Source organism: Antedon bifida, chromosome 6 (assembly GCF_963402885.1).
Source record: "Antedon bifida chromosome 6, ecAntBifi1.1, whole genome shotgun sequence".
Classification (NCBI taxonomy): Eukaryota; Metazoa; Echinodermata; class Crinoidea; order Comatulida; family Antedonidae; genus Antedon; species Antedon bifida.
Genome location: NC_136231.1, coordinates 1,102,773 through 1,119,910, shown reverse-complemented (window position 1 = coordinate 1,119,910; position 17,138 = coordinate 1,102,773). Strand labels below are relative to the sequence as shown.

The following is a 17,138-nucleotide window of genomic DNA, read 5'->3' as shown; positions in this document are numbered from 1 at the left end:
ATAGCATTTTCTATAAAAATATTACACAAAATTCTACATAGTATAAAATCATTCACAAAATGTGCACACGTTAAATCATACTATTGTAATTATGTTTATATTCTAAATTAACATATTAATATTAAAAACAACAATATTTTTTTGGTTATCAATGAATAATAATAAGGAGTGAGGTTTCCCTCTGTAGTTGATTTAGCTTATTAGTCAATTAAATCGAACAATCAACTTTTATTTCAGAACAAAGTCCATGGCCTACTGATGTATAGAACAAAAATATAATCCTAAACTATTATAGTACTGTGCATATTCCGAGGTAGGGGCGTTACTCCCCAAGTAAAAGGTTGTAGTGACTAATCAAATAATTCTTCATCTATACACACACCATTCGCCAAAACTATTTACCATAGAACTTGAAGAGACCATTATTTAATGAGAAATGCCTACGTTGAGAGCCAAACGATTAATGAACAGACAGACTAGACTACTGTATACATACATCTCATAGACTCTCTTCTCCCAGACATGCTTTGTTGTCTGAGCATGCCCAGTCCGAGTTTCCAAAAACCCATTTTTTTAACCGTAGTAAACTATAAGGTACGGCTTGGTAACTCTTTCCAAATTATTCCTTTCTCTTAAATATAACTGCCTAAAGGAGCGGTGCGCAAATATATATTATATATAAAATACCTAGGCCTATCGTGAATTAAAGTAATCACCTCAATCAACTATTTGATATAAAATATTGTTTAAAAAAGTATTTTTAATGTTTAAAAATTCTTAGATCTAGGTAGGATGATGTTTTGGTAGATGTCCTTTCCTTCATGTCCATCTGCAAAAGTCAGTGTTATATTCTGTGACGTTGCTGTTAGATACGCAAATCCACCTACTGGTTGTGAATAGAAAAATTTCAGCGAGTTAGGTGGTACATCATCCATATGCGGCTTGGCTGGATCTACAAAATTGGCTGAACCAATCACAAAATATTTCACTGTTGAATTGTCCTCCTTAAGATACTGAAATTAAAATAATTTTAATTAGTAATGGTTCAATTCATTTTAATTAAATCTAGGTTTACAATTAGATATGAATCATGTTAATAAATATTAATGAACAAACAAATTAAATACAGTAAAGCTCGTCTACACTATTAAACTTTATGTGACAAAATAATGTGATGTGCCCATATATGGACATGATGATGTCGTATCACTACCATATTTTCACACATCATTTTGTTGTCAAACTAGTTTCATAGTGTACACAGAGCTTTAAAGAATAAATAGATTCAGCAGATAGGACTGAATGCAATCAGGAAGCGTTACGGAAAATTAAAATAATGATCAAACGATACGAGTTAACATAAACAACTCATAAATAATTATTCTATTTCCATTCTGATTTGATGAACTCCTAAGTACTAATGAGCCATTTTCTATGTATATGAAATTACTAATTTAAGCATTAGCTATAGCGATCATCAAACTTGCATCTTAGTAACTAAAATATCTCTTATTCTTTTCATGGCATGCCATACGTTTTGACTACATAGAATGTAATTCCTTGGTTTTTGCTTTATTTTTAGTTTATTTTTCTCAGATATAGAAATATATACAAAATCTGCTTGATTCGATCATATTTATAGATTTTGTTTATTCGGCATTAGTTTACTAGTTTGACAAAAAAAAGTGTGATGTTCCCAAATATGGTAGTGACATGCTTAATTATGGTAGTGATATGACATCATCATGTCGATATGGGCACACTATATTTTGTTGTGACATAAAGTTTGATAGTATAGACAGAGCTTAAGATACCATTGAAGGCGAAAACTAATATATTTTGCGGTTTATTTAGAAACGTGACGTCATACTTGTAAATTATGATCATGTCCACAGAAATATGCATTAACTCGGTACTTGTTTAAGAGTGGTTGTAGTCGTGATACCAGGCACTCGGTGGGACCATGATGTGCAACAGACCATACAGGGAAATGACCGGCAACTATCACATATTCAAAACTGAAAAAGAAACAAGGAAGGAACTTGTATGTTCAACTTCTAAAAAAAAACCCCAAATATTGGCACATAGCCTGTCTTAAACCGTTTTGTTGGATGAGTGTATTTTTTTTAAAGGAGAATGAACAACGTTACAAGAAGCAAAAAATAAAAAATAAAAGAAAGATCGAAACCAAAAATATCTAACACAGAGTTTGTAATAGTAAATGAGTCATACAACATAGGCTTTATAAATATCATGGATAAACGATAGGGACCTATTTACCCATCATGTCACAAAAAGCGTTGTACTATTTCAGTTCGTAAAGTTTGGTTTCCACTAGGACGCAACGCAAGGACGTAAACGCAACGCAAGCGAGTTGACCAATGACAAGCGACACATCGAAAAAAGTGATTGGTCAAATCGCTTACGTTGTTACGTTACGTCATTGTGTTGCGTCTCTAGTGGGAACCACGCATTAAGGCAGGCAGATACAAGATGAAAACTTTGTATTGTTTGTTTTAGGAGTAAAGCACTTACTTTTGCGAATTGTTTAATTGTTGTTCAATCCAGGCCCATTGCTCTTCAGCTGCCTGGGGATCCTCTGGCCCTGTAGGCGCTGATCCAGGAAACAGCGTATCGGTGTTACCACATAACACGACAGTATCAATCATCACTATTAAGATTGATGATTTTGTATTTGGTATGTCAAACTTTAGTGTGTAGTACAGGGATGGGAAATTCCTAAAAAAAAATTATAATTATTCGTTTCCCTTATTGATAAACCGGTCTCCAAGTTCTATTAGAGCATGGAGAAAGTTCTTTTGACCATGATCAGAGCAAGGGCATGGCACCAATATGCCTATCAGAACATGAATGTTACATCCTCCGTGATCAGAGGCACACACGCATTGGCTGAAAAACAGTTTTTAAATCGTTTTGGTCAGTTATAGTACCGATTTGAAAATCGTTGTTGAGAAAAAAAAATTCTGAAAACCATTCGTCTAAGGCATTAGTAGTTGTAGATGTGGCTGTACCTTTGGGAAACTTTTACAGTGATTCGATCTCAATTGTGAGTAGGCTACCTCTATCTGATGTTCCAATCCAATTTTTCAATTTAACAGTCTTGTGTACCCGATTATCAGTGATTTATCTCCTAATATACGACAATCCCGTAAGTAACACAGCATCCCATGTGCGTCACACGTGGTGTCTGAATTAAGGTTAGGTTATGGGTTAGGTTATGATATAAGATAGGCCTACTGGGCGATACACGTGAAACACAATTTATATTGGGAAATCTAGATACAGTACCGAACCAATAACCAGGTTTGAGCCTTACCATCTTGGTGATATGTTTGTGTACTCTATTTGTCCTGTAATGTTACCAACGTGGTCATGGTTGCCACCAATAATATACCATGGTATATCGAGTGATGGTGCTGTGTATACATTTTCAAAGGTGTCCTAAAAACAAATTTAAAAGTCTTTTACAATTAACAAAATGCAAAATGAAAACGAATGAAAAAGGAGGGGCATCAGGCGCCTCTTTATATTTAACTTACTAAAAATATACAAACCAGCCCCCACCCAGACCCGCCCCTGTCTTTAGTAATTCTCACAATAGCATTCATATGGAAAATGTACCTTGAATCGGTGATCATGCTCGTTCTCTACACCATTGAAGTAGAAGTTATCTCCCAGCGCTAGCACAAATCGTGACTTATAATTTGTAGCAATATCACCCATAACTGTAGCTACAGAGACCTCAATCGGAGTATAATATGGAGATATTGGTAAGCCACCCCAGTCCGCTAACACCAGAAATCTAAGCGAATCATTGGTGTAAAGTTTGTCCCATGATGCCACTAAAGTCAAAAATGAGAAAGAAATAACAATGAAATGATATTATAACAAGAGTCACTATTCACTCTGAACGATGCCACGAAAGCCCGACTGGTGGTATATAGGATGTCTGCCTTAATATGTCGGGGCTCGAATCCCAGTTTCGCACTCTCACAGATTTCCTCATCTTAACCGTTTAAATAATGATTATTTTCCAGTTTATCACTGGGCGGTTTAGTGGTTCTCTATATAATATAATAAACAATTATTGATTCTTATAATTTGTTAAACATGCGAAAATTTAAACTTTAAACAATGGTTATAGGACGTGGTAAGCTCTAATCACCAACTCAGGCTTACCGTCTGAAAAATACATAACTCAGAATCACATTGCTGTTCAAAAGCGCTCTTTTTAATTATGGATATCCCAGAGAAACAGGATCTATATGGGGTATCGGAGTTATAGAAAATTAATTTGATTAATATAGCCTACACATGGTATATAATGAGGATACAAGATTAAGACTATACTGTACAAGGCCGTAGCGAGATGTATAAAACAGACGAGGAAAATATACTTAATAAATATAATGAAAAATAAATAAAATATGACGATCTGTGCTGGGGAATTGGAGTGGGTGGTGAAAATTAAAAAAATCATGCTGGCTACGGCCCTGATACTGTCAATCATTTTGTCTATCTTTTAAACCAACTGGAAAGCTTTTGAATTTAAATGAATCCTGTTAATTATTTATATTAGTGGGCTGCAAAATTATTCACGCAGTATATTATGCAATTAGAGGATTTCATTTGATTATAAATGTTACCATATTATTAAAACTAAAAAATGTAACATATATCCCTTGAACTCCGCCTCCCCACCTCCGCCCTATAAGGGCCCTACCAAATAATAAAGACTATACTTTAAAATGTTATTAAACATCTAAGACACTGTGAAACAGAATAGTTTAGTTTTACGAATGTCAAGCATTTTCAATAATGGTAACCGACAGAAAACGTACAAGAAGAACATTATCATTCCTAGAGGGGGAGCGAGCGAAACGAGCTCACCCTCTAGTATTATGCAATTATTATTTATATACATATTTATATATCTTGTGACTTAATGTAGGCTATTCAGTACACAGTTCGCTGTAATGGCTGTTGCGTAATAATAAAGTAAAATCAGTGAGGCGAGAATGTCATTCACCCGGACTAAAAAAAACAAAACACGTAGGCCTATGGAAGAGTTAAAAAAAAAAATTATCATTGAAAAATAAAAATTCAGTGTTCCAACACACACTTACTCCTAAGGAGCTCGAGATATAGATTAAACTGTGAATCCAAGCTAGTAAGTTATATTATATTTTCCTATTTTTGACATAACATAAGCCTAATTAATTGTGACTTAATCTTTTTTTTTTATCTGTATAGGCCTACAGTACCATTTTGTGTTCTATCATGGAGTAAATAATAACTCCATGGTTTTATATGTTTTAACCTAATGTTTGACATATGTTTTATATATTTTTATATTCTATGAAATACACTCAATATATTTTCCTTTTTACTGAGGACGAAATAAAGTAAATTGAATTGAAATCATAACGATGATAATATAAATGGTACAGTACAGTATAGCGATGGCTTTTTAGTTTAGAATAGTTTTCTGACAGGCGACACAAATTTGAATTTGACAAGTATGCCTACGGACGAATTCAATACTAACTCGCTAACGGGAGAATAATGTGCTCGCCTGATATATAGCAATGACGTAACAAGATGTGACGTAACTCTTAATGTAACGCAGCGTTCAATTTTCGAACTTCGTTGTAATGCATTAGCCCCACTCGTACTTAGAACTTGTAGACATACACTGTGTACTTACCGCTTGAAATGACAAGGAATACTATATTTGAACATAAATATGACCGGGACAACATGTTTAAGAATTGTCAACCACTGAATTATTGTCTATATAATACTCTGAGCTTCTACAGCACAAACTACGTTCAAAAGATATTCATTTTATGAAGACAATACTGAAATGTCCACTGTAACTGTTCCGGGTCACATGAGCTGAACAAAAAAAAACAAATCGTTTCCACGTGACGTAACCCTGAGAGTATTAGGTATCGATCGATTAGTGTACTCGAGATATGGAGAAATACGGAAATACGTCATAGCCTGCTCTATTGGGAATTGGCCCTCACACGGTGGTGTGCAGGCCTAGCAGCCCATTGTATAAGAAACCCTATTGTGCTAAAACCATATTAGCCATGTAGGGCTATACCTACCGTACTAGTGACTCAACATGGTAGGGCCTCGGGGCGTTTTAATGGGAATAATGGGTTTAATACGGTCTACTTACTTAGCAGAATTTCTAAAAACTTTCTAGCGCTTTGTTTACTTTGATTTATACAATAAATATAACCAACCTCTGCGAACTGTTTACACTGTTCCATTTTCGAAGTGCAATGCAGTGTGTATAGCTACTTACCCATTGTATAGGATTTTTATAGAAAGTACTGGTAAGATACATCTGTCTGACATTTATGTCTCCACCACCCCTCCCAACCTATCTCCCGGTCATCTTCGTTACGACGACGGTAGAAATTACTATCACGTTCAGATGCACACCTTTATGGAAATTGTAACGTTGGTTTTTTAGTTGTTTTTTTATTTTAATGACAAGAATTTTGCTGTGCCTAAGTCTTAACGTCAAACAATTCTGTAAATATTCAGAAAAAAAAGTATTGACGCGATTGTGGCCATTCTTAAGTGACATTTGTAAGTCCAGAATATCTATAAAGTGTCCATTTTAGTTGATCCTTTGAAATATCCTATACGGTGTGGCTTTATTTTCGGTTTATGTAATTGTGAACCATTATTAACCTGTTGTATCTGTATATATAAGTTGTTACGAGAGTGTTCCTCCGTTTTAAAGGAGAGCAACCAATAGATTTTAGATAGATTTCCAATAGATTTACGGTGTATTTCTTTTCGTTATGCACTTTCCAAAAATGGAATAATCCCATGCGCAAAAATAATAAGAGATCACGTATAACATCCTTTCAACGTCAGCGGGTCCTGATAAGAAATTTAAACCTGCTAAAACTTGAAGAAGAGGTTAATTTCGCGAGGTTTACGATCACAGTAATTTTTGTTGGCACAAAGTATGCGCAGGATGTGGTGCACCGGAATAAATAATGGTATAATCTCATGCGCCCTCTAGAGAAACTAAAACTTCCTCTCTTCTCTTTCCGTTCTGAGTCTTCTCTCAATTTTTATGTTCGGTGGTAGTAGGCCTAGGCCTGTATTGTCAGTCATTTGATGTTTTGTGTTATATATAACGCATGTCGGACTTTAAACTTCAGATTTCCATGTTAATTTATAAATACCAAAATTGACCACCTGTGTCATTTAGCCTTAGGCTATATCCAAAGCTTTCTTCCAGACCAGTTCAGGAAGTCAAAAGTCAAGACTCAATCAATAACGGACTCCAGTGTCAGCTCGATTGTTTACTTGAAAAGCACGCGTAGGCACCGGCCTAGCTAGGCTTTGCTTCTTTCTTAGGTAGGCCTAAGTTGGCCTACCAAGAAGTTATATAACCATGGCGTCAGTACGGTGAGTTCAAAGAAAGTTATTTCTTATTTACTAAATCTAACGCTCTGTCTACACTATCAAACTTTATGTGACAAAAACATGTGATGTGCCCATATATGTATATGATGATGATGTCATATTATCACTTCTATATTTGGGACCATCACACTTTTTTTGTCAAACTAGTTTGATAGTGTAGACAGAGCTTAAGACCAGAGAAGAGTGAATACTCTTCCCTACTGAGACTCATTAGGCCTACTTTAGTAGAGTTTAATTCACTGACACTTTTACACCACTGCTGCATTTGAAATCGATCGCGTCTTATTTTGTTTGCGATAAAATAAACTTTCGGCATGTTATTACAACCGCTTAAATGGCAGCCTACGGTTAAAAAAAGCACCCAATCGATGCGGTGTCAGAACGCCATTTAACCAGTATTGCTGTGCAACTTTTAGCTGCAACGCAACGGTTATTTGATTGACAGCTGCTGACCTTATGTACTGTAATAACATTTGAATTGACCACCAGTACCATTTGCATTTTAGGTACTTCTAACGATTTCCATCAAAGACCATCCACTGATTTAAACGGTTATTTAGGAGCAGAAATGCAGTCGATATAAAAACTACATTTTTAATCTATTTTGAACTAAACGGTTTATTCGGCGTTATGCACCAGAAACAGACCCATAGTGATAACCAAGCTTTAGTCACAATGTGTCAATTTATGTTACAATAAGGCATTAGTTTCCAAGGACAGACATGCAACGCAAGCCATTATCATACATGAATGTTTGGAAGATCTTCACGTTGTATTCAACTAATGTCCTTGCGTCATGTCCCAGTGGGATCCATGCTTTTAGTCACAATGTTCAATTGCTTACTTTAAGTCATTACTTTTCAAATCATTTAAATAAAAAAATAAAGTAGCCTACCAAACTTGCAATTCACAGTTCAACAAACCATATGATTACGCTGAATCTGTGGAAGATGCCTTGGTATCCTATGATACATACTAATGAAATTAGTAAAAATACATCAAATGGATAAAAATTGAGAAAAAAATCCAGCGGCCTATCAATAAATGATTGATTACCAAATTTCATATCTTCAAATCACTAAAAAATCAAAACTATTTACTGTTTTTACATAAAAGACTTAATATGTTTATTTAGAGACGACAATCTTGAGCTACAAAATTCTTAAATTTACACTATAAAAATATTGAAACCGCGATGTTTGTTTTCCAACGATTATTTCAGATTTTACATAATAATTTTCTGCAAAAATAAACTGTATAATATGTGAAAAAAGAAAAAAGAGCACAGTTTTATTCTAATTTTAGACATTTTGTGTTTTTAAATTTGTGTTATTGTTATTGCTTGCACGTAATAGCAAAATTAAAAAGTTTATGAAAATAACTGGCTTTACCAAAAAAATGTATTATTAATAATTAATATTTTTTTCTTTAAATTGTTGTGGTACTATAGCTTGGTGGTTAATGTGCTTGCCTACTAATCCCAAGGTCCAGGGTTCAATCCTGACCTAGTGTCAGGGTTGTAACTCATGACTCAACTCCTCTACCTCAAATGAGACTTAGTATATTAGCAAAAGACATTACAAAATCATTTATCCATCCTGTATTTGGATGGGAAAGAAAGAAAACATTAGTTGGAGCATGGAGAAATAAGTTCCTAACTTATTTCTCCATGGTTGGAGCAATGTATTTTTAGCGGATAAATTGGGAGGATGACTTGAAATATCAAGAGAGTCAGGTCTGAGTACCTGTACCCCTTAGTAGGCTTGTTTTTTAATTATTGGAACTGGGCTAGTTGTTGGGAAACTAGGCGAGACATGTCTATAATGTAGTACTGTATGACATCAGATCCTTGGAAATCCATGCACATCTATATAAAAAAAGAAGACAGACAATGATGTCTTGACTTCCAGGAAAACTAACAATACCACTGGGTGCAGTTTGTTAAAAACTAACCACTCAAGGTGCCCTTGTTTCGACGATCTTGTCTTCATTTTTAGCCCAAGTTAAGTTGGTATTTTACTTTTGTGAAGTAGCTGTATGTTGGTCCTACAGTTTATTTTGGTCCAAAATACACCGTACAAAATTAGTGTATGTTGAATTATCGTAAACAGTGTATTGTGATAGCAACATTATATCAACAATTCACATTAAGTATTATCCCATACAGTGACATACATGATGCAACATTCCCCAGAGACTCGGATAATAGCACAGATGTGTAAGCTATCATCTTTTGAGTCTTACTTATATATCTTCTCTCGTTCATAATTAAATGTTTCCTTTTTACAATGTCATGCACTTTAATCATTAAAATTATATTAGTTGACATTTAATATTATTGCCATAAATGCTCTTATAATTTAACTACATTTGTTGTTAAATTTAATGAGTAATTTCATTGAAAAAAAAAGTTATTAAGGAAATGATTGTGACATGCAAGATATTAAGTTCAAGGACTTTCTTCCTATCTCTTACCATCTTTTCTTTGTGAAAACTATACACTACTTTCACAAGGAACAAATCTGTCCTCTTACCACCAACACACTATACAAACAATTAATGTAAAGTTGAATGGTGAGAGTATTTCATGGGTTGAAAGAAAACTGCTCTATTCAAAGATATATTGTCCCCCTAAAAAATATGGAAACTATACACTACTTTCACAAGGAACAAATCTGTCCTCTTACCACCAACACTATATACAAACAATTAATGTAAAGTTGAATGGTGAGAATATTTCATGGGTTGAAAGAAAACTGCTCTATTCAAAGATATATTGTCCCCCTAACAAATTTTTTCCATTTTAATTTCACATAATAGTTTAATTCACTTTGACCAAAAACTGGATCGAAAAGAAAAAAAATTATTTTCCTGAAAAAAATTTAATTTAAAGCAAAAAATACCTAAATTGTCCATCAGATAATGACTTTTGGTTAAAACTAACCATTACTTTTCTATTTTTATAATTGAAATAATTATTTTTTATTGATTTTTTTTTTCTACAGGAGCCTATTTAAAATCTGATTTTATTGATTTTTATTTTTGGGTGACAATACATCTTTAACTCGGCTCTGCCTCACTTCCTATTTTGTTTTTCGTACATGAGAACATTTTTTTAAAATAAAAGCTAAACATGCATTAGAACCATTAGTTATCACCATTAATAACACTTTCCTGTTAGGTAGAACTAATATCGAACAGCACATGTGATGCGTATTAACCAATCAAGTGGCAAGAATACTCCTCGGGTGTGTTAGTACCTTTGTATGAATTCAATAGTTTATCAAATTAGCTATTTGTACATTTAATTCAATTAGCCATTTAATTTATAAATTGATACTACTTATAAAATTCAATTCAAAATCTTAAATGAAAAAAACAGTCCTATCCTATCCTATCCTATAGTTAATAAACAACCTATTACAAATTACTTATTAAATTCAGTTCAATATCTTAAATTAAGTCCTATCCTGGAAAATGTTTTGATAAGTTAATAAACAACCTATTACAAATAGTACCATTAAACTAACTTAATTACTTTTAGCAAACATTAAGAAGTAGGAAACAGTATTTTTTTGTGGCAGCAGAAATGGGATTTCATAAAAATTTTACCATATATATACTGATATTTATCTCGATCGTTTTGGTTATTATAGAGTATATTCCATTCTTACACCATTTATGCTGCTTTCAAAACATAATTGGCACAAGCAAGTCCTCCCACAAAATAGTTTCAGCAGAAACGGGGTCATTGAATTGTATGTACCATATTTTGTATATTGATGATATGCAGCAAAAACATTTTACTGTAGTATTGTATTGACCATATATTTTTACGAGAGCATATCGTACTTAAAATGTCGATTAGTATTGTGATTAGATTAGGTAATACTAAACAAAATTCAAAACATTCTACAATTGAGTTGATGTCATGTGAAAAAGTAATATATACAGTAAAACACTATATTAGAAAATAGAATAAAACCTAGTGTATAAAAGTGTTATTAACCATTCTGCAATTTGAGAGCTTTTGTTATAATTTTTATGAGATCAATGACAGTATGGTATGATTATACAATTCATATCAATTTTTATGACGGGATTTACCAGGATTTAGATAATAATAACATTTGCGTTCATGACATTGTAAATATTTTTACAGGTACTATAAAGTTCCACATATTTTGGTAAAATATTTCTTGGTATTAGTATAAAGATTTATTATTGTAATAAAAATCATGACCCATTTGTAACCTGCGGTATTCACCAATCGTACTGAAGTGACATATTTCCTTTTTTTATACAAAGTTTTAAACAATTAATAGTCAAGAAACATGGTTCTATAAAGTGTATACTAGGCAGAAGTAGTGTACACTAGATCTCCAGTTTTAAGTCCTTCTGCAGGGCCGAACCCAGGATCGGCCATATGGGGTGGGGGAAGTTAGGACACTCAGTATTTGTGTCACATGCCCCCATTTTTTAAAAGTTAAATTAAGTTAAATGACACACCTAGATGACCGGAACATGGTACTCTTGTAAATTCATGATAAATAGCACCTCTACTCCCATGTAGCACGCTAGCAATCAGCAAAAAACTTCCGCCTGTAAACACACAGATGGATAGGGTAGATTAAGGGGGTTTGACGAAAAGAAAAAATGGGTGTATGCAAACAATCAAACAGTTATTAATAGATATTTCCGATCTTTTGCTTGTTCATAGAATGTGGTAGTTTATTAGCACAATAACAAGCTAAGGTGTGTCTGAGTTTTTTTTATAATAACAACTGACCTTGATCAACTCTGCACGTTACTTTTTGATTTGAACCAGGGTTGTCATAAACGGGCCAGTACAGTTGGCCAGGTTTCAAGTTTACCACTTCAACAGGATATACACTTATTCATCATTCTTAGAAGCATCTAAAAAAATATAATACAGTAGCTATATTTTTGTTTACCACATTTCTTGATATCTCCCACAACCAGACATGAGTTGCTTCATCCCTCTCATACCACAGCACTCCATTAAGGGTATGTTCAGATCCATGGAGTTTGTATCGCAAGCAATGTCATTATAATTAGCGTCGTAACAGCAAAGTGTTCAGAATAGCTAATGCTTCGTTTGAAACTAAATTGTCACCGATTCTGGTATGCAGGAGTAAATTTGATTTGGTAAACAAAAAGGACCAACTAGTATGATGGACAGTCTGATTTTAAAATTAAATTGTAGTATTTTAAAGAAATAACAATAGCAAACCTATATCCTACTTAGTGTAGAAAATTGTTTTGTTGAACTGTTATATGGATTGATGGATGAATTAAGTACTCGTTTTCGTCATGAAAAAACGTAACTTCAAATAATGAGTCATGATTGAATGTTCATAAATAAATCAATTATGCACTTTATTCGGAAATTACATGTTGCATCAGCGACACACAATTATACCGAGTGATGCATCATATTGGTGGAAAGAGAAAAAAAAATTTAAATTAAAATCTATTAAGATATTTTATAAAGTTGGCCAAATTGATTAAATTAACTAGAATTTAATGATTGCCAAGGCAATTTAGTATGTATGTAGGTATGGAACATGTTCGTATTGAATTTTAAACTATAATAATTATATAGTTTTATCAAAGCCTCGGACAGCATCGTACGATGAGACTCGACAAAACGTCTTGATTCTTTGGTGCTGTCTAAGTCAAATAAGATAACGTCAGGCGTAATTGTTTGGCATTGGGAGAACTTTAAACAAGTTTTTGTCCGAGTTGGCCTTTAGAGAACCAGAAGGACTTTGTTATTTTACCTAAATGTAACTCTATAGCTATTTTTCATGTATTTTGTACCAGCAACAGGACTACAATATTTATACCGGAATATGATTTCCGCAAAAATATTATTATTGCGGAATTCATATTCCGGTATAAATGAATATTATATTCAATATAATAATATGTAACCTGCAGTATCACTTTGCAATATAAAAAGATTTGATGAACCAATAAAAAATCATTCGCGAGTAAAGTCACTTGCCCGCAATTGTCAGTGATGGTGTCGCCTAACAGGATAGAGAAATGTAACAGTGATTCTCACATGGTGAAGTGTTCAAGATGTAGCAAATCTAGGGATGGTTGTTGAAAAGTAACTGGGGTGAGTCCTGTATTAAAATGATAAGGCTACTCGTGAAAGGCCCAACAAATACCTTATGAAACTTTGAAGTAGAATTACAGACATGGTCTGTCATAATTACTACTGTACTCATACAGCAGTAGCAGGGCACCAGGTGGTAACCAGGAAACCATAACTGTGTTGGTTAGGCCGGAACTTGGCTTGGTGAAAAAGAGGCTTATTAAGTCATCAAAACCTAGAAAGAAAGCAAATTACATCTGTTGATGAGCAATATATTGGTGGTACACCAATGCCATTATTTATTTTAGAGTTTAGTAAATAATTTACAGAGCAGGATTTACATCTAATCTCCCCATATTAAGACTGGTAAAACAATTTGGATCATAGTAATCGATTGTTTATATAGGCCTTGATTTTAAAGTCTGGATAATGAAGAGTATAAATGGATAAATTAACAAAAAAGTAAAGAACCAATAAGATGATATGACCCAGGAAATTCACAAAACCAAAATGGGTGAATACAGATGTTGCCATAATATGAAGGTTTTACAACTTAACATTTAAGACTTAATAGTAGGAAGTTGTTCCCACTTCCCTGTCCACGGCTTTACTGAGAAAAAAAAATCAAATGACTTTAATATAGGTAGGTCTACAATATTAATGCTATTATCGCATTGATTCAGTCTTTAAAGAGGTGCCACAGGTGTATCTGTCCCTTCAAACAAATCTAAAAATTATACTTTTGCTAAATTGGAGTATCACCCGACCAGGAGAATGTCCATACCAATCTATTTGAATGACTTGCTGAACTTGGAGATGTTGATAAAGAAAAATGATAGAATATCAAAATGTGTTCATAGAAACATAAAGGACATTAAATTACTGTGACATTGTGAAGTATTATATAATCTATGCAACAAAAACAATAAACATACATATTCAGTACTATTTGCAAAAAAGATTTAGCTCTAAATAAAGCAAGCCTGTATCAAGAAGATTAGGAAATAAAAATCTTATTAGAAGAAAAACATAAAACTTCCTTCTCCCACAAAACCACAACAATGTAATATTGTTATCAGTTTATTTCTTTTAAAATGTAAAGAACAGTAGATCATTGTTTTAGTTGGTAAACAAGGTTGTATTGTGAAATATACAAGTCATTATAGTTCATCTTGTATTGCTTTGTTTTATTTTATTGAGCTCTACCTTTGTGTGTTCTGAAATAAATACACTTAATTCCCCCAACCATGACCTCCCCCCCCCCCCCCGATATATAAAAAAAAAAAAAGAAAGAAAAAGCACTAAACTCCAGTGTTTACCGTTACAGTAATTATTAGGGAGATATGTCATCTTTGTCATAGTAGAATATTCCAATTAATTATAGATGAAAAGTCAGTAAAGAATTTGGGTTAAAATGATGTTAGAATGCCATAGTGCCAAAGTTATGGATGATACAGTTAACGTCAGTAGTTAATGTTATTTTTATTCGTGAGGGATTTTGTATTTTTGCATTTCATTCTTCACAAGAAATTAACCACATTATTTTATTGATAATTAATTAGAATTGTACTGTTGTTGTACTAAGTAATCATCTTCCTTGATTACCATATATTTTAGTTATAATTTATTGGAAACAATCAAGAGAGATAATTAAATTTTGTGAACTCTCCCGAACCCGGACATCCAGGACGACTGATATTGTCAGTATACAGGGATATACTATTATCATGCCGATATGATTTTCTGTCAAAACAGCTCATGCTGTATGAGAGACAGATTATACACTAATCTATAATATAATTTTTAGAATTTAATTTCACCGCCATTTCTACAGAAAAATATACAATAACGAGAAAGAACGGCATCAATAAATATAATTTTGTCGGATATACCTCAACCCTTTGTTAATTCCCGACGCAGCCATCTACAGTAGCAGCAATTTGCCTGTGAGTGAGAACAGAGCCAAGACAAGACAGTGACACCAGATATTTTGTTTCAACCACAACAGTGTACGTGACTTGTGCGAAAAACAAACCATTAATTTATTTCAGTACTGTAATTAATGTTTAATTTTTCGTCCATTATTTAAATATGACCTACAATAGTTTAAACGATTCCGAGAAATTAAATTAACATTCTTGATTTATACATGAAATCATACGTTAATTAATCAATAGGTGAACTTGCGTAAGTTTCATCTTTTGATTAAAGCCAAGTTGTTTTTTGTAATCACGACTGTGACATCCTGTAATCACTCTCAGATTAATGGATCCTCCATCATTTATTCATACACATCATTCTCTCTTCTAAGTCTGCTTTTTAATCAAGTAACACCCACATTCATTCAGTAATTTAAAATTTAAAGACCCCTTCCCTGCAATTTTGGACGTTTTTTGGAAAATAATACATATATATCACTTTAAAAACATTAAACCATGTCATTCCTTGTCTTAAATGTACGTTTTATGGTAAATTATGATAAAAAGTGAAAAAGTAAAACTATGCACTACCTAAGTAGCTCGCGGCGATCGACCTCTCATGGACGGTCTTAGGCCCAGCCTAGCTAGGCTTAGTTTTGTAGGCCTAGCTGGTAAACATCGGTTAACGTACGAACATTGTACGCTAGCTATATACCTAGCCTGACGTTGTATAGTTGCTGCATTAATTGTCTTTCTATTTTTGCCAGACTCCGTTGATACAAATTGGGGAAAACCCGGTATTTTCGCTGAAAAGTTAGGAGTCTTCCATTTGTTTTGGCCTCACGATCGATCGAAACGTGGGCGAATTACAGGTGAAAAACAAAAATATCAATCCGCGCGCAATGCATTTTGGGATTTATAGCGGGCCGCTATAATTATTAGAATCGACTTATTTTTCACATTTTTAACCGTTTAAAGACGAAAAAAGTTATCGCAATAGGACCATATAGTATTATTTTTACATTAAATATAGTTTGTGATCTTAAATTAGATCTAAAAAACGTAGGGAAGGGGGCTTTAAGCAGTTGGTATATTTTATGCAAGACTTTTGATAGATTATAATTATATATTCCAGAGGCAAAGTATTAAAAAATAAGTGTAGGATGGGTAGGATAAATCCCTCTATCCCCTTCTTCTCTCCTAACCCCCTTCCCCTAATCATCTTCCCCATCCCTAATCCCCTCCCCTCTCCTAATCCCCCTCCCTTAATCCCTTCCCCTCTCTAACCCCTTCCCCTAATCTTCCCCATCCCTAATCCCCTTCCCCTCTCCTAACCTCCTTCCCCTAATCCCTTCCCCTCTCCTAATCTCCTTCCCCTCTCCTAATCTCCTTCCCCTCTCCTAATCCCTATTTCCCTCTCCTAATTCCCTACCTAATCCTGGATCTGAATTGAATGTTACATTCTTTTGATGAAGAAAATGAATCATGCTTTTATTTGTTTGCACTTTTAATTTACTCGTATTTGGAATATAATAGTACAAACAAAAAAAACATAAGGAAACAAGTTCCTTTGATATTAATTATCTCCAGGGTCTGCCAGTAACCTC

At 33.6% G+C, this 17,138-nt stretch overlaps 2 protein-coding genes across 3 annotated transcripts in view; one reads left to right on the top strand and one right to left on the bottom strand.

Annotated features, from left to right (window-relative positions):
* Positions 1–51: 51 nt before the first annotated feature.
* LOC144845105 (tartrate-resistant acid phosphatase type 5-like) lies at positions 52–5,909 on the bottom strand. The gene is made up of 6 exons (XM_078702256.1): positions 5,729–5,909; positions 3,643–3,863; positions 3,338–3,462; positions 2,536–2,739; positions 1,871–2,018; positions 52–1,013 (listed from the first exon to the last, which is right to left on the bottom strand). Exons 1-6 carry the CDS (start codon positions 5,781–5,783, stop codon positions 768–770), a joined length of 999 nt encoding a protein of 332 aa, XP_078558382.1. The 5' UTR covers positions 5,784–5,909; the 3' UTR covers positions 52–767.
* Positions 5,910–5,938: 29 nt separating this feature from the next.
* The window catches only part of LOC144845063 (protein sidekick-1-like), a 32,437-nt gene continuing 21,237 nt past the window's right edge, over positions 5,939–17,138 (top strand). The window contains exon 1 of one of the 2 annotated variants that reach the window (XM_078702197.1): positions 5,939–5,972. Coding sequence is in view for 1 of the 2 variants with exons in the window: in XM_078702196.1 (XP_078558322.1) it covers positions 7,454–7,467 (14 nt within the window). In the remaining variant the exon portion in view is untranslated. Of the gene's footprint in view, positions 5,973–7,209; positions 7,468–17,138 lie in introns of those variants that run through there. The other variant, XM_078702196.1, reaches the window with a different exon arrangement.

Excerpts from the sequence above, each read along its gene's own strand:
- LOC144845105 (XM_078702256.1), bottom strand. The coding sequence starts at position 5,783 with ATGTTGTCCCGGTCATATTTATGTTCAAATATAGTATTCCTTGTCATT. Across the intron at positions 2,740-3,337 it reads ACAAACATATCACCAAGATG|GAATTTCCCATCCCTGTACT; the intron begins GTAAGGCTCAAA and ends ATTTTTTTTTAG. Across the intron at positions 1,014-1,870 it reads GACATGATCATAATTTACAA|TATCTTAAGGAGGACAATTC; the intron begins GTATGACGTCAC and ends TTTTAATTTCAG.